General features: G+C 45.1%; 1 protein-coding gene across 1 annotated transcript in view; it reads right to left on the bottom strand.

The window, feature by feature from the left end:
* Positions 1 to 27,236, bottom strand: part of SYT9 (synaptotagmin 9) — a gene marked incomplete at its 5' end in the record, with an annotated part of 188,177 nt that overhangs the window by 35,611 nt on the left and 125,330 nt on the right. Inside the window, 3 exons of the mRNA XM_082660438.1 lie at positions 12,156 to 12,285; positions 14,409 to 14,580; positions 16,049 to 16,169. Of these exons, the coding sequence (XP_082516564.1) occupies positions 12,156 to 12,285; positions 14,409 to 14,580; positions 16,049 to 16,169 (423 nt within the window). The remainder of the gene's footprint in view (positions 1 to 12,155; positions 12,286 to 14,408; positions 14,581 to 16,048; positions 16,170 to 27,236) is intronic.

Genomic DNA, 27,236 nt, shown 5'->3' with positions numbered 1-27,236 from the left:
ACTAGCAGCCCCATTTTACGGAGGAGGAAACGGATCCTCAGAGAGATTAGGTAATTTGCTCAAGCACAGCAGCTCTAGGAGCCAGAGCCGGCTGTCGGCTCCCCTCCCTTTAGACACGAATGCGGCACAACCGGGCTGGTCCACCAGGACGTTTAACTGGGTCACACCTTCCTCTTTGATTAAATGAATTTGTGCTCCTCAGTTTTTGTCTGCTTCGGACACAGTAGCTCTTGCATTTATCTGTTTTATACCTTCAGTTTCCAAATTAGATTTCGCTTCAGGAAAGAATTCAGGAAAAAAAAAATCCAGACTCCAAAAACTGCACAGAGCTGTGTTAAGCAATTAATTTAAGGCTTTAGGTATGCTTCAATTTGCTAAGAACTACCTTAAATTTGTACATCTGTAGATGCATGTGAACAGCAGATTACAAATAATCTTGAACCCTGTAGGACTTTCATGGACCCTCTAGTCTGGGAGTCAGACTCAGCAAGTTCTCATATTACAATCCAAATGCAAATCCACGTCAATCCTACTGAAGACTGCCTGGAGCTGTGAAGGTGAACTTGTCTCCTGCCGGCAAAATGGACTCTAAGTCTATTTAAACGTCTATTTCCCTGCTGTCCTCACTCCTCTTCTCCCCCAACACCAAACTCCTTTCCCTATGGCTGGCTGCCCTCCACCACCTCTCTCTCTCCCCCAAATCTATCCTTCCTTCAGCTTCTTCAACCACATGGAGGGCCCCTTATACAACCTCCCACCCCATCCCATGCAGCAAGCACATCTCACTCAGAAAAACAGAGCCTTATAGAAACACAGGTCACCTGATGGTCTCTGAGTATGGAGAGGTGGTGATGGTGGAGGGGGCCCAGGCTTAACTTTTAAGCCCTCCTCTCTGGATGGGAATGGGTAAAGCTCTGAGTCTGGCCCAGATAGGTTTCTTCTTTCATAGCTCTGGTTCCCCATCATGCCCTCGCTCATGGAGTCCGCTTCTGGTCTTGACAGCTGACCCACGGATCTGCAGTTGCTCACGGACGCTCCTGAAGTTCAGAGCCATCCACTTCAACTACAATGCAGGGCTCAGTGCTACTGCTATCATTAATTCTGTCCCTAGTTCCTACTACCAAGGAAGTCCAAACCCAGCAGAGCGGGCCCCCTGGGCTCCCATGAACTCAAACACAACCTGTAAAGACAGTGAAGGAAGCTACACTGGGCTGGGGGGCTTTAGAGAAGTATTGGCTTGAAATGGTAAGAGGAACATCTTCTGGGCTGAGGAGTCCTCAAAGACTGCCACGTGCTTCAAAAGTCCTTTTCTTTCCTATTATTTCCATTCTTGCTTTCAAGCATCTCATCTGGTGGCAGCAGCTGGATCTATTCCCCTTGACAAAGTGCAGATTTCTCAAGGTCTTTGTTATTAACTCTTTGGTGCCGACTGACGTGCGACAGAAGCAGGACAAGAGGTGGAGAGGATGGAACACCACGTGTGACGGCTTAGACTGCCGGACGCATCAGCGCGACCCAAGGCGCTATCCCTGACTTCCCCTTGTTACCCTTAGAGCGTACCATTTCTCTTACTACTTCTTTCTCGGCAAGGACCCCTGGATTCCTATTCCTGATATAAGATTTAGTTCTAGGTGAGCCCACATTCACGTGGTACTCTGGTTCCATACTTGAAGAGCAATGGAAGGGTCACATTATTATTATTTTTTGGGGGGGGTCACATTATTTTTAAGCGGTAGGATAAGAGCCATTAGCACTCATACTGGGAATGGACGCTCTGCAATTTTAAAGAATGTAAAAATTTTAATGCAAGATCAGATTGTCTCACCCCCAGCTACTCACCTCTGAAGACCATGTTGACTAGACCCTGCAGGCTGGAGAGGCGGAACTGCAGGCATGTGGCTGCCCTGCCAGCCTTCAGGGTCCTGTGATAACAACCTTCCACAGCCAAGGGGCCTGGGCTCTCAACGCATTCCTGGACCTTCTGTGCCAAAGTCAGTCCAATTCTCACACCCTCACCTTTCCACCAGGCTGACCCCCAGCCTGCCAACCTGAGATCCTGCTTGGATCCTACCTCAATCCTGAAAGTTCGCTGTGAGGAGCTCTGCCATCACGCGCTGGAACACAGAAGCCCACCCTGATCCCTGGCTGGCTCTTGGTTCACTGCGGCCACAGTCATTGTCACTGGGGGGCCCCACTCACTATCTTTGGGTGGAAGCTTCCAGAACTAGGACGCAAGCACCAGATGCTCAGCCTCAGTATCTTGACGATGGACTGCGTAGACCCCTCTGCGGCCAGGCCAATTCCTCCGTGCCCATCTCCCCCTCATGGATAGGTGCTGCCTGTTCCCGTTCAGCTCTGCATCCCGGTGTGGGCCCGTGTCCAGTCAACAAGGAGGGAGATGCAGATGAGCCCAAGAAAAAGCATTCTGTTTGTATCCACACCTCCATGTCCCCGTCAGAGACTTCATTAAGCATTCGTAACAGGAAGACCCGGAATGTTTACATTACTTAATTTTCGTCAATCTTAATCCCTTTGGATGGCATCTGCTGCCTTGATTGTTCTTATGACCTTTCTCTAGTAAACTTTTTCAACCTGGACACTGACTGTCAGTGTGTACACTGTTTAAGGAGCTCCACTCAGATCCTGAGCTACGTAGGAAAAAAAAAATCGCACCTTTGTTTTCCTGCTCCTTTTCATTCTAAACAAATGAAATGCAGTACATGGTAGGAGAAAATCACGTGACGGATCCTCACTCTTCAGGAAACCGTGCCTTTTACAACCCAAGGGAGCCGTCATAAGACGGCGAGCTATCCGTGGGTCCTTCAAATCCACACAGCATTTGATTTTTCCTTTGGAAAAATACGACATAAATGCAAAAGGAAAGCAGCTTTCCCCCTCACTTTATACAGTATTTGTGTCATTAAGAGCAGAGAGTCTCTCTTTTGGCTACAACTGTTTCAACACACAAGCTAATTAACCAAACATTGACAATTTGTTTCATTAGGAAAATTTTACTGAATGTCTGTCCTGTGCCACTTACTTTGGTAGACATTGGACATACCACAGTGAGCAAGACGGATGAGTTGATATCATGACATCTTTGGGGATGGTTCTCTTCACTGCAAGGGAACACCAGTTGGGACAGGGGTGGGTGTTCGCCTATGTCCCGGATATTTTCTGTTTAAAGTAACAGAAATCCTACCTCGTAGTGCTTACGTAACAAAGGAAATGTATGTGCTTACGTATTCATAAGGGCCAGAGGTAACACTATGTTCAGGACAGGCTTGATCCAGCAACTCAACCATATGATCGAGGGTCTGAATTCTTTTTCTCTCTCTATTCTGCCACCTATGGGGTTGGCCTCACCCTAACCCTGCTTCCTCTAGAGGTCCACAGGGCTACAGCTGTTCCTGTCGTATATGCTTCTTTACTTACATCCAACAAGAAAGAGACAGCGGCTTTGTCCAAGCATTCACACCAAACGCTCTCTAACACTATCTGACTGAATCAGCTTAGATAGTACTAATCCCCATGGTTGGCTTGACTGGGTTAGCCCGGGACTAGGTCTTAGTTCCATTACTGGAGCCAAGGATGGAGCCAGGCTCCTTAGAATCCCCAAGGAGAAGTCATGGCCATCAGAAGGACATCCTGCTGTCTGTGTGGGTACCCACAGCACTAGGCAGGCTCCTTGTCAGCCGTCGTTCTGCTTTTTGTTCTTGGGGTGTGCGAACTAAAGCCATCTACCCCAACACAGCCATGTGTCTATAGGATGCACTCCACGTTAACTTGCCTTTACTATTCTATTGGCTTCATTAACATTAACTTTACTATTCCCAGAGACTCTGGCCAAGACAGATGAAAGTTGCAGACAACATTATTGCTCATTACTGGGACTTTCCAGAAAACCAGCAACTCTTCCTTAGAAAGTATCAACAGATGGTTTATAGCCCAAAACTCTTTGAATCCTGGTCTCAAAATTCTCACCTTGCTGTGTCCACCTGAACTATTACATCATGATCTTTACCCAACCCTAACCAAGCTTCCCCATCCCCTGAATCATCCCCCATGCCACACTGAAAGGCCCACCTTAAACCATACTTGAAAGTATCGATCAGACCCTGCCCTTCCCCTTCAATTACCAGGTAAGCAGTAAACTCAGCTTTGTCTTTTCAATAGGTTGTTCTGCTGACATTTGGCAGACAGCATTCAACAGGCACATCCTCTGAAAGACGCATTTCCAGGAGCAGCGGCCTTCTAGACATTCTGTCCTTTGCCATTAACGATGGAAAAATGTTGCCTGCCACATCAGTGAACAAAGGATGTTGGGGAATTCCCTGGCGGTCCAGTGGTTAGGTCTCCCTTTCATTGCAGTGGTCTGGGTTCAATCCCTGGTCGGGGAACTGAGATTCTGCAAGCCACGTGGCGTGGCCAAAAACCAAAACCAACCTTCCCCACCCCCCCCACCCCCGCCAGCAAAAAGACCACAAAGGATGTTGTAGCCATCAAGCCTTCCCATTACAGCCTCCCCGACGCAGGATGCCCCCCAGCAAACCATCCCCGACAGCACACCCTGAGGAGACTCAGGATGAGAAAGCACAGGATGCTGGCCCCAGATAGCTGAGGTGCACATCAAAGGAACGATTTCAGTGAGCCCAGACTCTTGCATCTTCCCTCACACAGAAAAGCGCTAACTTCCTTAACTTGAGATGTTTGGTTTTCTTTAACTAACAGTAATCTTGATGTTCCGACTACCTGGTCTTTGTTGCAAAAACTTCTATGTATCCTGGTTCCTCCCCTGGCTCTTTGGAGCAGTCCCTCAGAGCTGTCAGAGAGGCTGCGTCCTGGGCTGAAGCTCTCAGTTTTGTGAGACTATTAAAACATAACTCTCAACTTCTAGGTTGTGCATTTTTTTTCAGTTGACACCAGGATGCTCCACCCTTGCCTTGGCCCCCTAACCCAGGAAGTCCTCTCCTCCCCACAGATAATCACGAGGGAGTGCGGCTCTTTCAGAGGTTGGCATAAGCCATTCTAGTTCATTTCATCCATGGGGGGAAGAACTGGCCCATCAGCCCACAGTATTAGCAGTCACACCGGAATGCCATTCCTGGAGATGAGACTGCTGAAGGCCCAAGCCCACTGTTAGCCACTTTCTTATTTAATGACTATTCAAGTGCGCCGCAGGAACGCTCCAGGGCAGTGACTGCTGGGGCAGGTCATTTGTGAGAGAGGAGAGTCAAGATGCAGTTGACTTTCTGTTTGAGCAGCAACGTTATTTTCCAACACATTGTTATTATCTTTTATACCTCTAGTGTTTACCTTAATGCTTCCGCAGTTTGTATGACTGCTATTTCTACAGACACCTGGAAGAGTTACCGGTTTTGTACCCCAGTTGAAGATGAGAAAACGCTTAGCATCCTTTTTTTTTTTTTTCCTAAACCAGATAATTCTACACAAGAAGGAGGACTTGTTTGGGAAATACTGAATGCTCTTGGCTTTGTTTGCTGACCATGCCCTCCACCAGCTGGAAACACAACGCCCCATTAACACTGACCGTGCCTACTGGTCCCAACTGCATTCTGGTCACTTACATCCACTGGCACAGATTCTAAGAGGTTTGTTACATGTTTTTCAGATCCCCAACATGTAGCACACTTCTTTGTTCTTTGCATTCAGGTGTGCTTCAGTGGCCCTGCTGGTGTTTATGGATATTGGCATGCTAAATCCCCCAGTGAAAATAGTTTATTTTTTGAAAAAATATAATCTCAATGCTAAGTCCTTTATTTTGTCCAAAAGATGCATTCCCTCTATTTTTCTCTTTTTTATCTTCACAGGTAGGGGGAGTGAATCATTATCTGACATAAAATTGCTGCTAAAATGTTTCCCTGGTGAGAAAAGCCAACCTGTGGGCTAATGTCCTTGTCACCCCTCCTGATCTGTTCTCATTCAGGGTACAGCAGTCTGCCGTCCACCGCAGGGATGTCTGTGGTTTCTGCTTCCTCCGTCTCTTATGAAAGAAGATACTGAAGCACTCTAGAACCTGGACACGCATATCATCAGCATGAGGGGGACCTTCATGATTTACTAAGGTGCCTAAGTTATTGTTCTGAATATTTCTCAAGTGCACTCGAAATGCAAAGCCGCTACCATCAGAGGGCAGTTCATGGGAACCAAGGGGCGAAATGGTCTCTTCTCACGTCCTTCTCCTAAATGGAGAAAAGGTGATCAAAGCTTGGAGCTTAATAAGGCCCATCTCCATTTGAAGAGCCTACTGTAAACTTAGTCTTGATACCTTTTTTTTTTTTTTTTAGTCTTGATAACTTTTACATCTTGCTGCGAACTGACTTCTCCTTTGGACTCCTTTGAGTGGGAAACTGTGGGACTTTAGAACTAGAGGAACCCAACTGCTTTCCTTATGTGTCTCCTTCATTCATTCTTTCATTCATTCCTCAAATACTAATTTAATACCTGTGTAACAGGGACAGTATTTCCATTCTCCGTAAATCATGCCGTCCCATGCAAAGGAATCAATGTTATATGTTCCTACAAACGGAGGGCAAATAACGTGATGAGCAGATAGGTCAATGACCAGATAGTCCCTACAGAAACAAAAGTCTCCAAAGCCAGGCCTGTCAAGAGAAAAGAGACACATCGAAATCCCAAATGTTCCCTCTACACATTGAGAGGAAACCTTGGAGATCTGAACCTAAGTCATAGTATAAAGGAAATCATGCTCTGATACAAAGGAAGGTTCCACCAGCCGGAAAGAGGATGTAGAGAGCCTTTGGTAGGGAGATGGGGGGCGGGGCTTGATGTGAGGTCCTGGCTTCACCCCTCAGGCTTGAAGTCTCGAGTTTCAGGTGGGTCGAAGAGGAAGGTGAAGGCAGAAATGGCCCCTGTGCCAACACGGGGCTAGAGGAAAAGGTAGAAATGGCCACGTAACTTTATGGGCATGAAGAGGGTGCCTGTGATGGCGCTGAGTCTCCTGCAGCTCCTGTGTGTCCCTGAATGCTTGGAAGATGTGGAAAGGAGGTGACAATATTGGCCGACAAGGTTTTTTTTGGGGGGAGGGTGTCCAGTAAGTGGGAAAGTGACCTGTACCAAGGGCTGCAAAGAAAACCTCTCAGGCGAGAGGTGTGCCAAGGCCTCAGAGATCTGCAGGGCAGTCAAGAGGCGCAGTGTGGCCTGGTCAGCCTCGAGAGGGTCCCGGCAGCACACGTAGTGACGACGTCATCTGACGGCCAAAGACAAGCTGGACAACACGTCTGGTCAGATGCAAGCACACAGATCTCCCCTTGTCACCAGGGCCTTTGTGCTTCTCTCGCCTAGGCGCCAGCTTGGGAAGGAGGAAGGAGACAGGAGGCAGGTTGCAACTCCCTTGGGCTTTCCCACCCTGTGCCTAGTGCCTGCTTTTTTCTTTCTGGTTTCAGTTTCCTTCTCTGCTGGTCTAGGCCTCACCAGGACCCCAGGCCTACACACACTCAAACTCCCTGATGGGAACCTGATCCAGGTTCAGTTCCAGTCAACCCCTCCTCTTTCTGGGGAATCACTCCTCTTTCCTAACTCTGCTGTCAATAGCAGTTGGCCCAGAGTAATAAAGCTTTTGACGCCCTCACTTCAAAATCTTCTGGGAAGCAGAAGATTGGGGTCACTTGTGTCCATTTCCCTGTCCTGCCAGGGGGACACTTCTCAGCAAGTCTCCTCTCAACACTCCTGCTGGAGTGGGACCAGGTCACATTTCCATGACCCCTGACCTCTGGCAAACTGGACCAGGGGTGGACACTTAACCCAACCTGGGTAATCTTGGGAATGTGTGGACTTTGAAGACTCCAGGGAGGCCCTGGTGGGCACTTGATGGATAATATCTAGAGCTTGTTTAAAGGGCCTGCTGGAGTAACTCCCGGTCGAGTCTGGGTGATGACATTTGCCTTAGCTATACAGCTCTAAATCTATACCCTTAAGGCGGCAGAGGCTGGAAGTTTCTGCCAGGGTGTACTGTACCACACCTGCCCCTAGTTATGCTGGGAACTGCATAACCCTGAGTTGCAGGGGGCTTCTAGCTCTTTGAGGTGGCCCTGCAGACTGTCAGACTAACCAGGTGCACAGAGAAAATGCTGAGCTTGGAGACAGGAAGATTTGTTCACACCTGAGCACCCTTGAGCAGGACTTTGGGGTTTAGAATCTTACATCTGTCAATCAGGGGAATGCTGCGGACCCTCACTGTGTATTCTGATTGGAGTCTATCCCTTATAGAAAAGTAGAAACTGACTTAACCCAATGGTGTCTGTGGTCTGCTCTTCCCACCAAACCACGTTCACTACTTGTTCATCCAGAGGTCAGGCAGCACATGGAAGTGATGAAAGCCTGGAACTATTTCTATTATTGTCCCCGGAGCTGCATGGTGTGGGCCAGCTCCACGTGCAGGGGTGGGAAAGGTGCCGGGATGCGGCCAGGCCAGCACCATCTTCTCTTGGATATATGGAGGAGAGGGCTGTGGGAGCCCTGTCAGAGCTCTGTCATCCCCTGAGGCTCCGTGGAGGGGATGCTCCTGTCCCCAGGGCCCAGGCAGCCCACCGAGGGAGTTTACACAGCTTCCCAAGCCTCTGACATCATGGAGAGAAAAGGGAGCGGCACTGGCTGACCTTTGAGTGTGCAGTGAAGCCATCCAGATTCTCTGAGAGAGAAATGGATTTCTGAACTCATTGGCTTTGAAGACTCCATCTGCCACCTGCTCTGGCAAGGTCAGGGGGTGTTGGATGCAGCCCCAAGCAAGCTGCCAGATCTCTGCAGGGCTCAGGGTTCAGTCCTGACCTGGTCCCTCAGCCCCCGGCAGCGAAGAGCTTCTGCCAGGCCAGCCTCCCTTCGTACTAAATCCTAACTACCCCAGATCTTCTCTCTTCTCTTTCTCTCTCATTCATTCTTACACAAATGCTTATGTACACACACACACACACACACACACACACACACACACATCCAGAGAAGTGCAACTTAATTGCTGTTTTTGTTTTACAGCAGAAAATTTAACGGTTCTTAGTGTAACAGCAACTTATCTTTAAGGCCAAGGAAGACAGGAGAAAGAACAGAACTGAGATACGTGTGTCTATATCCAGTCAAGTCACAAATGACCCCTTCTCTCAGTGGGAGGTCATGGCTCACCAGCATGTGGGGTGTGGGGTACGCCCAACCTTCCTTTTTCCCTCCGTGACCAACATTATCATGTTTCTTTGTGCGACAGTCCCATGAGGACACACAGCAATCCCTCGGAATGTGGGACATACACAGTAATGGTCATAACTGGGAATTTTACTGAGCATTTACTGGATGCCAGCCATGGAGCTTCACACACATTAGATTCTTTAATCCTCACAATCACCCTTGTGGGACAGGCACTATTACAGCCACTTTACAGAGGAGAAAAACTGAGATTCAGCAAGGGAAAAACAAGCAACTGAGTGGCAGCACAGGGATTTGAATCTAGGTCCATCCACGTCAAAACCGCTCTGCCCACGGCCTCCTCCATCCTGACAGCTGTCAGCAAAGCACGGTCACCCCCCTGACACTGCTTTTCATCTCATCCGGTACCACTGCCCCAATTCCGCTCATAACATGTTTATTCTTAAAAGGGAAAGTATGGCTTCTCCTCTCAGGATGGATCCGAAGTCCCAGGCATGTACTTCAAAGACACATGAAGCAACAGGGCAGGAAAAGCCTTCCTTGGTTTGCCTTTCATATAAGGGACATTTCATTTCCTTAGTTCTGCTGCAACCATTGAGAAAAGACCACTGAATTCGCCGAAGTAATTCTAGCTGCTGTAACAAATGACCCCCAAGTTTCAGTGGTTTAACTCTAAAAACACGTATCTCTCACAAAACTGTCCAACACCGATTTGCAGTAAGCCAAGTGCTCAGGGTTTAAGGCATGGCTCCCGGGCAGCCAGTCATAGGGTGCTTCCTCCTGGGCAGTGAGGGCAGCCTCCCAGGCCCGCTTTCCACACGTTCCCTCCTGTAAGGTGCACGCACCGTGCTCGGGGCCCTGTGTTCACAGCCCCATCCACAGTCACTCCCTGGCAAGGTCACTGAGACAGAAGTGCTTGTGCACACAATCAGGGCTCCTGTCTCAGTCCCACGCCACACCCCCGATCCTCACTCCTTTCCCATTTCCTGTGTCCCGAGAGGCACAGAGCCCTGACAGTCTTTGACACTTCAGGTTACAAATAAGAATGAAAGTCGGCAGTGACTGTAAGGGCGCAAAAAGCCTATCACAAGTGCTCTAACTGCCCCTGCTAGTGACGGGCTCTGGCAGTCCACAGATAGACTCCTCTGAGAATTCCACCAGGAACCGAAGAAGTGATGTGCACTGTAGCTAGCACCAGTCCCCCGCACTGTGAAGTGGTTCACAGGTTCTATGGTCTCCCGTACGGATTAATTTTGAGCCCAGGAAACAGTCTTCACTTCTACGGCCCAAGGACAGAGGTGTCCTCAAGGACCTGCAAATTAGGCTCTCCTTGAGAGACCCTGTCCTGTTCCTCCCCTCCGGCAGGGTCTCCAACAAAGAAAGACTGTCCCTTCATCCCCTGGGGCCCTCCTGCCTCTCTATGGCTGCCCTACATGTTTACTTAGACTCTCCTGACTGGCCAGGGCAGCAGAATCCACACTGGGTGAGGCTCTGGTCTTGGCCTCTCAGGATGGCTTTGCAGAGAACAGAGCTGCCTGCTCTGGGAGAGTGAGAGGAAGCTCTCTGCCTGGAACCCACGCTCTCTGGTGTCCCTATTCCCAGGGGCTCAGGTTCTCTTCGTTTCCCAAGAGCAGGAGGGACTAATCCTTCATGGACAAGCTCATCCAAGCATGACACTTGCTTCCCTGGTGCCCCTGTAGCACTCGATGTAGATGATAACGCTTATGACTGTGCATCTCAGTGATTAGTTCACATGCCATCCTCTCTCTTATGGTCTATAAGTTCTTCAAGGAAAGGAAAGGTTTCTTACATCTATATTTTCTCTATCTAATATGGCATTTGCCCCACAGAAATGTCACTTAGAGAATGCAATTTATTTCTGAGAGAATGAGTTAGTAAATAAAAAAGAGGGTGAGTCACTGAGTAAGGATGAATGGGGGAAGAATAAATGAGAAGGAAAGGATGGGGGAGTGAGTGAATGAATGAGGGTGGGAGGCAGAACCACGGTCCACTGTCTCCAAGTATCCACTCTCTTCTTCTACCTTGCAACGAGAATCCTGCTTTTTCAGTTGGGCACATTGCCACCGACAAAAAGAATATACTTCCTACCCTCCCTTGCAACCATACATGTCTGTATGACTAAGTTCTGTGACTAATTTAAATGGAAGTAGCAGTGTTGCATAAGACATCAAGGAAAACCCTTTAAAAAGGAATGTGTATGCTTTTGGCTCTTGTCTTCACCTTTCTATGGCCTGGGAGATATGTGATGGTTGGAGCTTAGCAGCCATGTTGCTCAATGAGGTGACCTCAAAAAAACCAACCAAACAAAAAAAAAAACACCTCACACTGGGACAGGGAAGCAGAAAGACAGAAGTCTAGATCTCTGTCAGCCACGGAGCCACTTTAACAGCCTAGACAACCTTCCTAGACAACCTTCCTCTGGACCTTTTTTATGTAAGAGAGAAATAAATTTCCATTTCACTTGTTATTTTGTGGTTTGTTGACTTGGGGGTTTTTATCATATACAGTCGATACTAACCAGTTTGCCCAGAATCACAGGTTCATGCTACGGCCAGTCTCAGAATCCATGCTTCCTCTCTCCCGGTCTCAAGTTTTTTCTGATGCTAGCTGTAAGTCACTCTATGATGGCCTGGACCTCCACACTCACTCAGATCCTGCAGATGTCCTCCAAATGTCAACCCAAAGCCATAACATGAAATAAGAGAATCTTGATCTTTTTTGAAAACAATCAAAGTAACAGATGATCCCTGATCAATGTTCAAAACCTACCAGACTGGCAGGGAGCACAGACTCAATCTCAGATTGAATGCAATACCCAGCAAGCGGTCCCAGGAAATGCAACCAGGGAAACACATCGATGACCACAGACCCTGGTACACTCACATTTTTGGTGGCTCCTGCATTTCACAGTAAAGCATTTATTCTTCTGCAAAGAGGAGCACGTGGGAGTAGGGTCTTACCTCCACCAGGGAATGCCAGTGTGCAATGGGCTTGCGCGGATATGACAGCATCTCACTCCAGTGGTCTCTGCCCAGCCTCTCGGCTTCGTTGCCTACTTGACACACGCCGATGATCTCATTGTGACCTACACTGTGAAAACGGTGCACAATAGTTTTTTCCTGAAATTTTGGTATGTAATAGCAGCAACTACTCAGTTAAACTGACAGAGGAATTAGGGAAGGGGTGGTCCTTTTCATTCCCTAATTTAAAACTACAGGCCAAGCTTAATAGCCACTAAGACTCGGGTTACAATATTTCACTCGGGGCACAGAAAGGAAGACCAGAATCTGGCCCTCACACAGCTCAGCTGTTGGAACACTGGCGTGGCTTAGCTTGTTCTCAAGAACCTGTGTTGGAAGAACTGCCTGCTGCATGCAAAGGCTGTCACCTCTGGTTCTGGAACAAGATTGACCTCAGGCCTCCAAACCCATGTAATGAAAAGGGGGCTATCTGAAAAGAGTTTCTTGCACTAATGGCTGCTTCATTCCTGCAAGAGGGAACCAAGTATGGGTAAGGGAGAAGCTCTGAGTCTGTCAGCTGTAGCCTTGAGCTCACAAAGGGGGCAGAGTGGAGGAGGCTCCTGGATCATCTTGCAACCCCTCTCTTTAGAGAACATGTTGCCTTTTTGTGCTCTTCCCTCCTTCCTTGCAAGCCCAGCTTTGCTTCTTTGACCCAACTTGAGTTCCCTACTGCAGAAATACTCAGCTCCTTTAATACTTAGCTAGTATTTCTGAAACATCCCTGGGTAGATCTCTGCCTTGGACCATTTCTTTTTTCCTTAACGGTTTTTGGTTAGAAGTCCTTTGCATATATCCAGAATGACATGGCCCATCCTTTAACTCTCTGGGATCCAAATTCACAGACTTCTTCTCTTCCTTTTTCCTTCCTACAAGGATGAGGGATTTTTCTCCTATTTGTGTATAGGGAGCAAGGGGGAGACAAGGGTGGGGAAGCAGTGTGAAGGATATTGGATTCTCTGCTCATTAAAATCAGTTGCATGCAGAAGCCCCATGAATTCTGCCATGGATTTTTCCAGGCCAGATTCATGAGTTTACTGAGAATTAAATTGAAGCAGAGCTCACATAATCAGATTTGTCGATGCGGGAAACTTGGCAATAGCTTGAAAAATACTGGCCCAGCCTTCCACGGCTGGTGGGCAATGTCCCCTCCTGTGGCCCGACACTATTTGTGTTGTGTGTCGTCCAGAGGAGACAAGATGAGGTCTACTGCCCAGCGTGGGCTATCACACCCATGGGCAGCTGAGCCAACCCACGTGCCCCCTGGGTTGCAGGACGATTATGCTTCACCCAGGCATCTCTGGGAAGAGTGTTCAGGGCATTGAGGCTGCCTTACTGACATTTCAGGGGTCTGTGGGAAAATTTTCAGCTGCAAATAATACTGTAAGATATTAGAAGTCAGACTTTTTTTGTTTCTTTTATAATTGTGCCCAGACCATGTGGGAGGTTTCCAATTAAAAACAGACTCTGCATTTCAGTCTAATGACTAGTTTAACATGTATAATTCCCTGTTGGTACTTCCTTTGCATATTAAAATGACTGTTTTTCAAATCTGTCCTTTAAATACACAATTGGCTACAATGCAGGCTATAAATATCTCTTCTGTGCTGTATTAATTAGAAAGTCGAGCATCTTATACATTTTAATGTACCCTGTCATCCATACTGACTCTAGCATTTTCAAGAGAACATTTCTGTGTTTGCTTTCAGACTTACGTGGATAGAAACGATCTTTATTAAACACATAGGGAGAAGAAAAAAAAAAAGAACAAAATTATGTATTTAGAAATGTTGATGGTCTGGCTAAAGTAATCATTCTGCTGTTTTGAGTGGAATCTTTCTGATAAAGGCCAGGTAGGATTGCCAGAGAGAAGATTATGATCTGTGGGGTCACAGTTCTCTAAGGTGAGATTCTGAGGGGTGTACAGGGATGGAGAGGGGAAGAAGTAGAGGAGGGAGGAGAATGGAGGAGGAGAAAGAAAGAAGAAATGGGAGAGCTTAGAGGCACTTTGGTAATCTGACTCTACCCCATTGCTTGTAAAATGGTGACTCCTTGTCAATCAGCTCTCAGAGTCTCACCTGACCCTCCTCCTGTGGCTGCAATAAGACACCAGCTAAGAGTCCACAGCTGGTACCCCCCGTGCCCCAACCCTGGGCATAGTGGACTTGCAATGAGAAACAGCTCTAGGCCTCTCACCGGTCGTAGTCCATGACCGCTATGGACAAGTAGATTTGGTCAATATTCTCGGGAGGGACGTCAAAGACTATGGCTTCGTTGTAAACAGGGTTCAGAGTGTTCCTCTTGGTGGACGTTTTCCTCTTCTTCAATCGTCTGCCATCAGACATCAATGAGACTTTCACGTAGGGATCTGTACAGACCATGAGAAGCAGAGGTACTGTGAGGATACATGCATATCTAGGCCAGCAGTTTCGTCACGGCAGACTTTCAAGGACCATGGTACGCAGAACCCCTTTACCTGCCTGTGGACTGGAGTTTGAGGATTTTAATTAACATGACGTCTGGGCAGGGACTGGAGTTGGGATAACTGAGTCATTCATTCAGGAAAAAGCACAGGACTCTCTCTCCTCAAAATGAGTGGAATTTAAAAATAGTGTGAAAACATGTTACCGAATTAGATTAGGATCCAGGACCTGCTTGGCTGTCACAGGAAGGGAAATGCAAAGCCATTTCCAAAGCATGGGGAAACAGGCTGCAGGGCCTGAGTTGCAGCCACCTCGGGGAATCTTTTTCTAAAAACTAGGTCTTTAGGAAAGGGACAAGCTAAATTCCTAGAGGACTGGGAAAACTTGCGGTGGGGGTGGGTTTCCTTCAGTGCAGGGGCCTCAAGCCCTAGAGCTGCCTGCAGTCGGGGTGCAAAGGGAGAAGCAGTTCAGCGGGGAGAGAAAGGACACAGGCTTGCTTGTGGGGCCATGCTGGGAGGGGGTGACAGGTGGCAAGGCTGGACTCTGCTTCAGGTGGAACTTCCTTGGTTTCACGTCACTATTCTGCTCAGTGGGGAGTCCTTCTTGCTTCGCCTGCCTAACCACGTGCTGCTCTGACACCCATACACTGTCTGGGGCGACTTAGAGGGCCAGAAGAGGCCATATCTTCTTTTCTGCTTGAATAAAACACTGGCATCCAGGAAGCAAAATATATTGCATCTGTTGATTTCAGTGACCAAAAGCCAGTGAACTGGGGGGTTTTGCGACCACATTTTGGGAGCCCCTGAAGAGGTGGCTTGTGAACTTGTATAAAAGGAACTGCATATCAGGGTATTTTCTGTTAGGGTTTAGAATTTAAGGCTACATGCTTGATTCACTGGAAAAACCAAACTGCATAGTTCACTGATGGACCTTTTATAGAAGGATATTGGATATCAATCTTCTAAAAGCCTGAGGTGATGGTGATTGCTTGTAATGTGAGGAAGGACCCAATTAGATAAGCTATATCAGCACGTGCAAACTGTAGGTCCAGTCCACAATTATGTGAAGGAGAAGACCTAAGAGAGAACAATGGTAATAATAATGAGAGCTGACACTGAGGAGCATTTAGTGTGTGCCAGGCACCGTTCTTAGGTGTCATATGTGTTAACTCACTTAATCCTGTAATGACCGAAAGAGCCAGATACTATTATTGTCCTCATTTTTACAGAGGGGGAATCTAAAGCCCAGAGAGATTAAGTGACTTGCCCAAGGTCACACAGCTATTAGGTCTAGGACTAGGATTAAACTTAGGCAGTTTGGTTCCAAAGTCCGTGCACTTTATTACTCTACTGGAAGCTTCATAAGGTGTTACATAAGAACGTAGGAAGAAATCTGCATTTGAGCTTGTCCCACCTGATGCTCCCGTTATGTCCATTGCCTTTAAATTCCTTGCTTTTATAATGGTAATGGTCAGCCTGCCAGCCGTGGGAAGATAGCAGAGGGAAAACATCAGCTCTCCAAGATCCACGTTGTCCTGTTGACAGAACACAAACTGAAGCATTAGAAAGTGTCCTCAGCCTGGCGCACACAGAAGCAGGGCCAGGGCAGCATTGCAAGGGGCCGCACTGCTCCTTCCCTTCACGTAAACCATCAGATGAAGGAGACTAAATGACTGCACTTCGGGAGCACCCTCCCTAAGGCAGCACACTCATCTTTAAACGGCAGAGCTGTGGACACCATCCAGGGTTCTGCCCCTCTATCCAGCTACCTGCAGCCCTGCACAGCATCACACAGGTCCCGCGGCCCACAGCAGCCCCCAGAGCAGAAGCCCCCAAAGCCTTAACTATCCCTACGGAGCCCCCCGTGTGGCTCCACTCATATCCCCATCACATCCACTCAGAGCCCGCAGGACAAAGCTACACAAGAGCTGCCCCACAGTGCTGGGCTGCCCCACCGGCAGCCCAGACAGGCTCTGCACACAGCCCACCCACAGCCTCGTGCACTCTCTCAGACAGGTCTCCGTACAGCCCCTTGGAGACTCCCAACCCCCATTTCCTACACAGCTTTTCCCCCACAGTTTTACCCACAGGCCTCACATAGCCCGCAAAGTCCTCCAGTCACCGTCCATGTGCATTCTTCCCCTATAGCTCCACACACCTCCCTACAGAGACCCCCCCACCCCAAGTTTGCTGCAATACCTCCGTACACTCCTGCAAACACTCCCCATCCCAGCACGTGCACGCGCACGCACACACACACCCCTCCACCCACCAGAGCACCGCATGCAACCTGGTCACATGCAGCTTGTGCAGACCAGCACGTGGCTCCACTGGACCCTGCAAACACCTAGTCCCTACAGGGCTCTCGACGAAGACCCTGCAGCAGCCTGAGAGTGGCAGCCCGTGACAGCCCTGGACACACCTGGACACCTGCCCAGCCCCTGCGCAGTCTCCAGGCAGGAAGAGAGAGGTGGGGACCCAGACCCCGCAGGCCCCCAACGCCTGACCCCCCTGGCTCCCACTTTGCTGCAGCTCTTGCCTTCTCTCGATGTGTCTCTAAGAAGCCCCATTTCCCTCTGCAGGGGAAAACATCTCCTGGGGTAGTGTGCAGTCATTCAAATAGGTCAGAAGACACAATTCTCTTTCTCCTTTTTAGCCCAGGGAAAGTATAACCAGAAAGGAAAAAAAAAAAAGCCAGTTCATTTAGTTTCAATTTCTGTGATACCTGAGGTTATCGAGCTGGGTGTCTGTGTCTAATTAATACAGTTTCATACTGACAATGCTCTGGGGAGTCCGGTTTTTGCCCACAACATCCACAGCCTCCCCTCCCCTCCTTGATTCTCCAAGGATGCTACTATTTTTAGAAGCACAGATTGAGCTCTGTAAGGTCACCTCGCCCAACCTCCCTCCTTGACCGCTTCTGCAGGAGGATGAGGCGAAGGGAGTCTGTTTAGTCGCTAAGGCAGATGGATCGCTCTGTGTCCTCGAGCTCTCCCTGCTTCATGTAAATAAATGACCTCTCCTCGCAAGCATGCCAGGCTCTTCTGGTTCCTGGAGCCCTAATATCAAGAGACCCAGGTAGCTGGGCCTTTCCCGCTGGGGTGGAGGTGTCACATGGGGCAGGTGCTGGACTGCTTTGTGCTCCCGGGTTCCCAACTGCAGGAGTAGGGTCTGCTGTTACTGAAGGATCTGACCCAGCTTCCTGCTGGTGGCGGAGGAGAAAGAGCAGGGACAGCTGTCCCCATAAATTATCTTTCCCCCTCTATACTCCCTGGCCTATTCCTTTGCCCTTGGACCTTTCCTGTGTGCCTTAAGCAGAAAGGCCCAGACACGTGTTCTTCTCAGAGGACTTTTCACTGCACCTGGCTCAAGCCCCCTCTCCTCTCATCCTGCCCTAATAATCTTGGTTTTACACAGTAAAACAGGAGCAACCAAAACCATGCCTAAGAAGCTTCATCATCATTTTTGCGGCATACATTTTCTGAGGGCCCACACCGCACAGGCTCTGTAGGGCTCAAGATGTGACGATGCAGTCCCTGCCCTCAAGACCAAGGCACATAACTGAATGTAACGTGTCAAGCTACTTTTGCCCTAAGTACATTTTTCCCCAACGTAAACTTCATTCATAAATATTTATAAGATATTGCTGTTTGCTCACGAGTTAAAAGGAAAAAAAACTGCGCTTCAGATTTGGTCATATATTCAGAATGTGAACTAGGGCAAAAGTCCACTTTCGTACTTAAAAAACCCTGAGCAAATTAAAGAAAGATTTATTAAGGGGAAAATGCTTGGTTTGATTTCCAAGTGTTTTAAAAATAAATCATTTAAAATTATCTAAATTATGAAGGTAAAAATGATAAAACTCAAATACAAAAGTTTTTAAGTATAATCGTAAAATATGTCCTTTTCTTATGTACATACCACCTAAGTCACGCCTTTCCCCAGAGTAACACTGTGGATAATCACGCACATTTTCCTTTTCATCCATCATCCATCCGTCCATTCATTTATTCACTTATTCTTCTAACATTTGCTGTTGTTGTGGCTGCCGAACACTGCTCTCGTCCAGGTGCTGAGAGCTGTTTTTGCCGTGGTGAACAACAGATGTGGTCCCCTGAGAAGTGATGGACTTGCTGGGATACGGAACAGAAGCTGACGGCACCTAATGCTAACCCTGCTTTCTCCCCCTCAGCTGATGCTGATTTGGGGTTAAGGATCTGTAGATATGGATGTTTATAAACATTCCTTAATTCAGTGGTTCTCAACCAGGAGCAATTTTGCTCCCCTAGGGCACATTTGGCATTATTTATAATTGTCACAACTGGGGAGGCAGTTGTGTTACTGACATCTCGTAGGTAGAGTCCAGGGATGCTGCTAAACATCTTACAATGCACAGGGAAGCCCCTCACTACAATGAATTATCTGGTCCAAAATGTCAATAGTGCCAAGGTTGAGAAACTCTGTCTTATACAGAGGTGCTTATATTGTTAGTAAAAATTTTTCCAGAATGCTGATAAAAGTCAAATACGAAAGAGTCGTGGAGTGTTTGGCTTCTTTTCCAGCTTGACAGAAATTAGATATGCAGAGGTGCCCTGGGGGGTACAAGGGGAAGGAAAATGTCACACAAAGAAATGCTTCATTTGCTCCTGTTTTGTGTGGCCAAGTTCCATATTGTTGGCAAGATATATATATAGGGAATTTATAGCAAGTGTGTGTGTGTGAATTCTCTACCTGCCAATCTGTAAACTCTTTCTGTGGCATGTTTGCCTGTAGTGGTCTACGATAGCTCTAGTTTTTGTCTAACTAGCACACTTTTGCTTTCCTGTTCTTGGGTTCTTCTGGTGAAGTCCTTCCTAGTTCCATGAAGTTCTGGAAGGGCTGCTGCAGGAATTCAGACTGACCAAAATATTCATGCCCCTGTCCACTATTGTCTGTTCAGGGGTGAGTATGTAACCCAAGCAGGGAGATTTAGTCTTCCCTGGGACTGAAAACATCAATATTGAGAAAGAGAAATTTTAATTTTATTGGGGTTATTCACTGGAAAGATATGAAATTAGAATTGTTGTAAGGTTCTTGTACTGTATATACTATAAGTAGTAATAATATCACTTTAAGTTAGGCTGTGTATATTAAAGACATATACTATAAACCCAAAAGAAATGACTAAAATAATACAAGGATTTATAGTTAATAAGCCAACAAAAGAGATAAGATACATGCTTTAAAAATATTAAGTTGATCCAAAAGAAGGCAGAAAAAACTGAAAAGGGAATAAGACCAGAAGAGACAAATATGATAGAAATAGAAAACAAATAGTAAGCTGGTAAATTTCAACTCAACTATTCCAATAATTACATTAAATATAAAAGATCTAAGCATCAAAATAAAAGCAAAGATTAATTCAATAAAATAGCAAGACCCAATATTATGCTCTCTACAAGACATTTAAATACAAAGATATAAGTATATTAAAAGTAAAAGAATAAAAAAAGATATGCTACACTAACACTAATAAAAAGAAATCTGCAGTGGTTAAATTAATATCACACAAAGTATAGGTAAGAGCAATGAATATTACCAGGGACAAAAAGGGTCATTTCACTATGATAAAGGGGTCAATTCATCAAAAGCACATAACAATTCTAAATATTTATGTACTTTATAGCATACTGTCAGAATACATAAAGCAAAAACGGATAGAATTGTGAGGATAAACAAGTTGTAGTCAGAGATTTGAATACTTGAACAATACTATCAACTAACTTGGCCTAATTAGGGGCATTAAAGAAACACCCTACCAAACAGCAATAGAATACACATTCTTTTCAAGTGTACCCAGAACACGGAACAAGATAGACCGTATTACGGGCCACAAAACAAGTCTCAATTAAATATGAGAAGATTCAAAGTATATTTTCTGGTTGCAATGGAAATGAATTAGAAATCAATAACAAAAAGATATCTGCAAAATCTCTAAATATTTGGGAACTAAGTAACTTCTAAATAACCCATGGATCAAAAGGGAAATCACAAAGTATTTCGAACTAAACTGAAATGAAAAAACAACAAAAATTTGTGGATACAGCTAAAGCAGTACTCAGAGGGAAATTTATACCACTAAAATGCTTATACTACACAAGGAGAAAAGTGTCAATTCACTGGCCACCGCTTCCACTTCAAGAAACCAGCAAATAAAAACAAATTAAAAGCAAAATAAGCAAAAGAAAGGAAATAATAAATATTAGATAGAATAATGTAAAGATGTATATTTTAAACCATAGAGCAGCCACCTAAAGAACCAGTAAGTACATGTAATAAGCCATTACTGGAGATAAACTGTAACCATAAAAATACTCAATTCAAAAAAAGGCAGGAAATAAAGAAGAAAAAAAGAAAGTACAGGTGGAACAAATAGAAAAGACAGATTTAAACACCACCATATTGATAATTACTTTAAATGTATATACCTGATAACTTCAATTGAAAGGACATAAATTTTCTGATAGGATCATAAAGCAAGACCCAACTACATATGCTGTCAACAGGGAATCCACTTAAAATATGACAGGGGACTTCCCTGGTGGTGCAGTGGTTAAAACTCCACGCTCCCAGTGCAGGGGGCCCAGGTTCAATCCTTGGTCCAGGAAATAGAGCCCACATTCATGCCGCAACTAAGAGTTCGCACGCCACAACTAAGGAGCCTGGGAGCTGCAACTAAGGAGCCCGTCGGCCGCAACTAAGAAGCCCACATGCCCAACTAAGGAGCTGGTGAGCCGCGACTAAGGAGCCTGCCTGCTGCAACTAAGACCCGGTGCAGCCAAATAAATAAATTAACTAAAAAATATATCACGACAAAGATAGGTTTAAAGGAGGAAAAAATTAGGCCATGTAAACGAAGCTGGAGTGGATATATTAATATCAAGAAGATTTCAGAGCAAGGAATATTACCAGGGAGGAAGGGAATATTTCATTGATCAAGGCTAAAATCATCAAGAGGGCATAATCTTAAATGCATATGTTTCTAATAACAGAACTTCAAAATATATTAAACAAATCTGATGGAATTAAGAGGAGAAACAGGCAAACCCACAAGTGGAGTTAAGAGATTCCAACACTGTCTATCAGTAATTCATTGAACAAGGAAGCAGAAAAGAAGTAAGGATACAAAAGACTTTAACAGTATTATTGACCAACCTGACCTAACTGATATTTACTCTACCTATTAATACTCCATCAAACAACAGCAAAATGCACATTCTTTTCAAATATACACTAAACATTCAGCAAGATAAATCATATTCTGGGTCATTAAAAAATTCTCATTAAATCCAAAATGAATGAAATCATAAAATTAAACAATACTCTTCTAAATTACCTATAGATCAAAGAAAAAAATCATAGGGGATGTTAAAGATTTTTTTTTTTTTTTTTTTGGCAGTACGCGGGCCTCTCACTGCTGCGGCCTCTCCCATTGCGGAGCACAGGCTCAGCGGCCATGGCTCACGGGCCCAGCCGCTCCGCGGCATGTGGGATTTTCCCGAACCGGGGCACGAACCCGTGTCCCCTGCATCGGCAGGCGGACTCTCAACCACTGCGCCACCAGGGAAGCCCTTAAAGATTATTTTGAACCAAATGGTAGTGGTTACATGACTATATACATGTGACAAAACTTGTACACTTAAAATTTGTTAATTTTACTGTATGTAAATTAATGGGGATTAAAAAATTCTGAAAAGACATTTTACAGAGGACTGTATTTTTGTCTTCTAGTTTTACTGTCCTGAATTCACAGAATATGTCTTGATGGTTTTAACCGCTGAAAAAATTATCCTATACTATCCCATTCATTTGTGCTCAAATATGTCTGAAAATAATGCCTAGGCTCTACTTGTAGGGGACATATTTCTATATGTCTATTAAATCAAGCTTGTTAATTTTGTATCCAAATCTTCTTCCTCTTGGAATTTATTATGATTTTGTCCTTTAAAATATGGTTTCTTCCCATTCTACTGTTTCACAGCCAAATTATTAGCAAACATTTAAACTATGGTTAAAATATTTATTTCTCTGCTCACTGCAGTTTCATAAAACCCATGTCATCCCCCACTCTTAGATACATTTTTCATTTTCCTTGTGTATGTCCTTGAGTACTGTTTTTCCAGGGAGGGTTCACAGGTAGTTAAAGTAATCTTTATTATGCTCTTATTCTTTTATTTTTTTTTAATAAAATTATTTTTGGCTGTGTTGGGTCTTCGTTACTGCTCGCAGGCTTTCTCTAGTTGTGGCAAGCACGGGCTACTCTTCGTTGCGGTGTGCGGGCTTTTCATTGCGGTGGCTTCTCTTGTTGCAGAGCACGGGCTCTAGGCATGTGGGCTTCAGTAGTTGTGGCACGTGGGCTCAGTAGTTGTGGCTCACGGGCTCTAGAGTGCAGACTCAGTAGTTGTGGTGCACGGGCTTAGTTGCTCCGTGGCATGTGGGATCTTCCTGGACCAGGGCTCGAACCCATGTCCCTGTATTGGCAGGCAGATTCTTGCCACCAGGGAAGTCCCTGTGCTCTAATTCTTAAAAGAAAGTTAGCTGGGCACAGAATTTAGGTTAAAATTATTTTACCTTAGAACCTTTTATTTTGTCACAATATATTCTAGTACTTCATGTTCCAGCTAGGGTGTTTGATGCCACTCTTTTGTACATTTTTTTCCCTCAAGGAGGTTTTAAGATTGTCTCTTTGTACTTTTACTTTGTACTTGTACCTTCTGAAATTTCCCCAAAAGGTACTGATATCTCGTTTTCACTGATTTTGCTTGGTCCTCAGTGATTGATGTTAATTGGGATTTTTTTTCTCTTGCTTTAGTCTCTTTTTCTCCAGTGATCAGTTGATCTGTTTGTTTACTTTGGACCTTCTCTTTCATGATGTTGGTTTTCTAGGACATCCCTAATTGTCTTTATTTATAACTGAAGGGTCAAAGCAAAAGTCTTTTACAGCTCATCATTTTGTGAGGAGCCTCATGAGGCAGTGGAGGCAATCTCATATTTTCATCTGATTTATATAACTGAACATTCTGAAGAATTATTCTTTAACACTACTTGCATGATATTAACATCGCCAAAATTATTGAACGTTGGTTTGTTTGTTTTGCAGTACGTGGGCCTCTCACTGTTGTGGCCTCTCCTGTCGCCGGAGCACAGGCTCCGGACGCGCAGGCTCAGCGGCCATGGCTCACGGGCCCAGCCGCTCCGCAGCACATGGGATCCTCCTGGACCGGGGCACGAACCCATGTCCCCTGCATTGGCAGGTGAACTCCCAACCACTGCGCCACCAGGGAAGCCCTGAACTTCGGTTTTATAGTAGGTTACAAAAGTTAGGCAAAGAGAATCATTATCAACAGACTTTTGATACCCCAGTCTCCTCAATATTTTCTAAGTACCACTGTACTGGGGGGTCCTCAAGACCACCCTCAGGTCTGATGATTCATGAGAAGGACGCACAGGACCCAAAAATGCTGTTCTACTCATAGTTACGGTTTATTACAATAAAAGGACACAGATTTAAATCAGCAAAGAAAAACAAATTACATAGGGTGGAGTCCAGGAGAAACCAGGCATGAGTTTCCAATTGCCCTTTTCCAGTGGAGTCACACAGATAGCACTTAGTTCTCCCAGCAGTGATGTGTGACAACATATACAAAGTATCGCCAACCAGGGAAGCTCACCTAAACCTTGATGCCCAAGGTTCTTACTGTGCGCGGTACGGAGTACCCACATGACTAACCCTAGCTGGTCAGTCTTTACTCCCTTCATCAGAGGGGGATCAGCACAGCCCAGAGCCCTAGGTGAACAAAAACAAGTGTCCATCATAAATCACACCATTAGCAAAAAATATTTGGTGTGGTCCAAGGTCTGTTATACAAAGAACTCCTATCAGTCAGGATATTCTAAGGGCTTAGAGGTTATCTTTCAGTCAAGGACTAGTCCTTTCTTTGGAATGTGCAGGGTAGGGTTTAGGCACCCCAAGCTTACTGAGTCAATCCTTTACTATACAAACACCATGCCCTTATTTCAGCTTGCCTTTTCACACACATTTTCCTGTACTGAAAAGGGGAGAAGTGGTTGTGGTCCATACACTTGTGTACCTAACCATCACACATTCTCACACAGAGGTCAACAGTTGATGTCATAGAAGACATCTGGAAGGAGGTTAGTTAACTGCAGGGCGTGGCAGAGATGTTAGATACGATGAGAGCTGACCATAATGTAACTAAGCTAGAACTCTGTAATAAAAAGATAACTAGAGGGTTTCTGTATGTTTGGAAACTAAAAAATACACTTCCAAATAAACCACCGTTCCAAATAAAAATCACAATGAAAATTAGAAATATATTGAACTGGATGATAATAAAAATTATACGTTTCAAAATATGTGGAATGCTGTGATATTGTGATTTATAACAAGAAATATATATATTTGGTTTTCTTCCTTTTTCCTGACACAGGGTTCCTGACACCCTTGTAAATTCCTAAGTGATAAGAGCACTAGGAGCATCTTTTGTTCCAGTGAGGCAACTGTCGGGGTGCTCCTTGATGACGTCTGGATGGGAACTGGTCACCAAAAAGACCAAGCCATGATTAGAAGCTTGAAATTCTCAGTACCAGCCCCCATTCTCCAGAGATGGGAGAGGGCTGGAAATGAAGTTAATAATTGACCATGCCTACATGAGAAAGCCCCCATAAAATATCAAAAGTATTGGTTCCAAAGAGCTTCCAGGTTGGTGAACACATCCATATACCAGGAGGGTGACATACCCACAACTCCATGGAGACAGAAGCTCCTGTGCTCAGGACCCTCCCAGACGTCACCCTACGTAGCATCTGTACCCTTTATCACATCTTTTAATAGATGGTAAAGCCAGTAAACGTTTCCCTGAGTTCTGTGAGCTGTTCTGGCAAATAATCGAGTCCGAGGAGGAGGTCATGGGAACCTCTGATCTGTAGCCAAGTTGGACAGAAATTGTGGGTAATCTGGGGACCTGCTACTTGTGACTGGCATCTGAAGCCAGGGGCAGTGTCATGGGACTGAGTCCTTAATAAGGTAGACAGTGTCAGAACTGCAGGACACCCAGCTGGTCTCGCAGAATTCCTTGGTATAGGAATAACCCCAACATGTTTGGTTTCAGAAGTGCTGTGAGTGCGGTAGCAGTATGAGAGTAAAAGAGAAACACACAGGACCCACACAAATCCTTAAAAATCAGATTAAGGGAAAAACCTTTTAGCTTTAAACACATAACCTGGAACAAAATAAGGCTGATTAACAGTGATCAAAGCATCTATCTAAAGAATTTGGAAAAAGAACAACAAATTAAACCCAAAGTAAGTAGAAGGAAGGAAATAATAAATTTAAGAGCAGAAATTAATGAAATAGAAAACAAATATATTAAAGAAAATCAACGAAGCCAAAAGTTACCTTTGGAAAGGCTAAATAAAAACTGCTAACCTTTGTTAAAACAGATAAAAAAGAGGGGGCAAGAGAGAAAAGGCAAAAATCACCATGTCATGGTTGAAATACAACACATCTATGGATCTTCACTAAAAGCATTAAAAAGAGAATGAAAAGATTTTATAAGCAACTTTACGCCCACAGATGTTAAAAATTAGACACAATGTACACGTTTTTCAAAACACAAAACATAAAATCGATATAAGAAGAATTAAAGACTCCAAATTTCTATGGCTCATTAAAAAAATTGAATCTGTAATTAAACACCTCACCATAAAGAAAATGTCTGGCTCAGCTGGGTTCACTGGTGAATTCTATTAAAGTTTTATGGAACAAATAGAGCCAATATTATGCAAACACTTTTAGAGAAGAGGAAAAGAGGGAATACACCCCAATTTATTTTTTGAAGATATCATATTTTGGGTACCAAAATTGGAGGTAGCCATTACAAGAAAGGCAAAATTACAGACCAATTTCACTCATGAAGTAAGATTTTTAAAAAACTGAACAAAATATTAGAAAACTGAATGCAGAAAAACATGAAAATGATAATATATTACTCGTATATGTTTTATCTCAAGTTCGTAAGGTTAATTTAACATATGAAGTTTTAAAAATATAACTGCCCATAGTAACATAATAAAGAGGAAAAGTCATATAATTATCTAAGTGAACGTAGAAAAATATGATAAAAATCAAGCATCTATTTACGATAAGAATTTTTAACAAACCAGATATGCAAGAGGAATTTGCTTATCTGATGGAGGGCCTCTAAAAACAAGGCTGCGGCACTGGTGTACGTACTGGCGAAATGTGAAAAGCTTCCCAGTTAACATAAGAAATAAGACACATTACTACTTCTATTCTACACTGTACTTGAGGTCCTAGCTAGGGAAGTAAGGTATGAAAAAGAAATAAAAGGTATAAAGTTTTGACATGAAGAATTCATTCTGTCATTTATTGTTAGATGATGCTCTGTGTAAAGAAATTTTTAAAAACCTGGGGAATTCCCTGGAGGTCCAGTGGTTAGGACTCTGCACTTTCACTGCCAAGGGCCTGAGTTTGATCCCTGGCCGGGGAACTAAGATCCCACAAGCTGTGCGGCGTGGCA

This window comes from Grampus griseus (assembly GCF_964374135.1).
Source record: "Grampus griseus genome assembly, chromosome: 8".
Lineage (NCBI taxonomy): Eukaryota > Metazoa > Chordata > Mammalia > Artiodactyla > Delphinidae > Grampus > Grampus griseus.
Note: the sequence above shows the minus strand (reverse complement) of the source record. Positions and strands in the feature narration are given on the sequence as shown.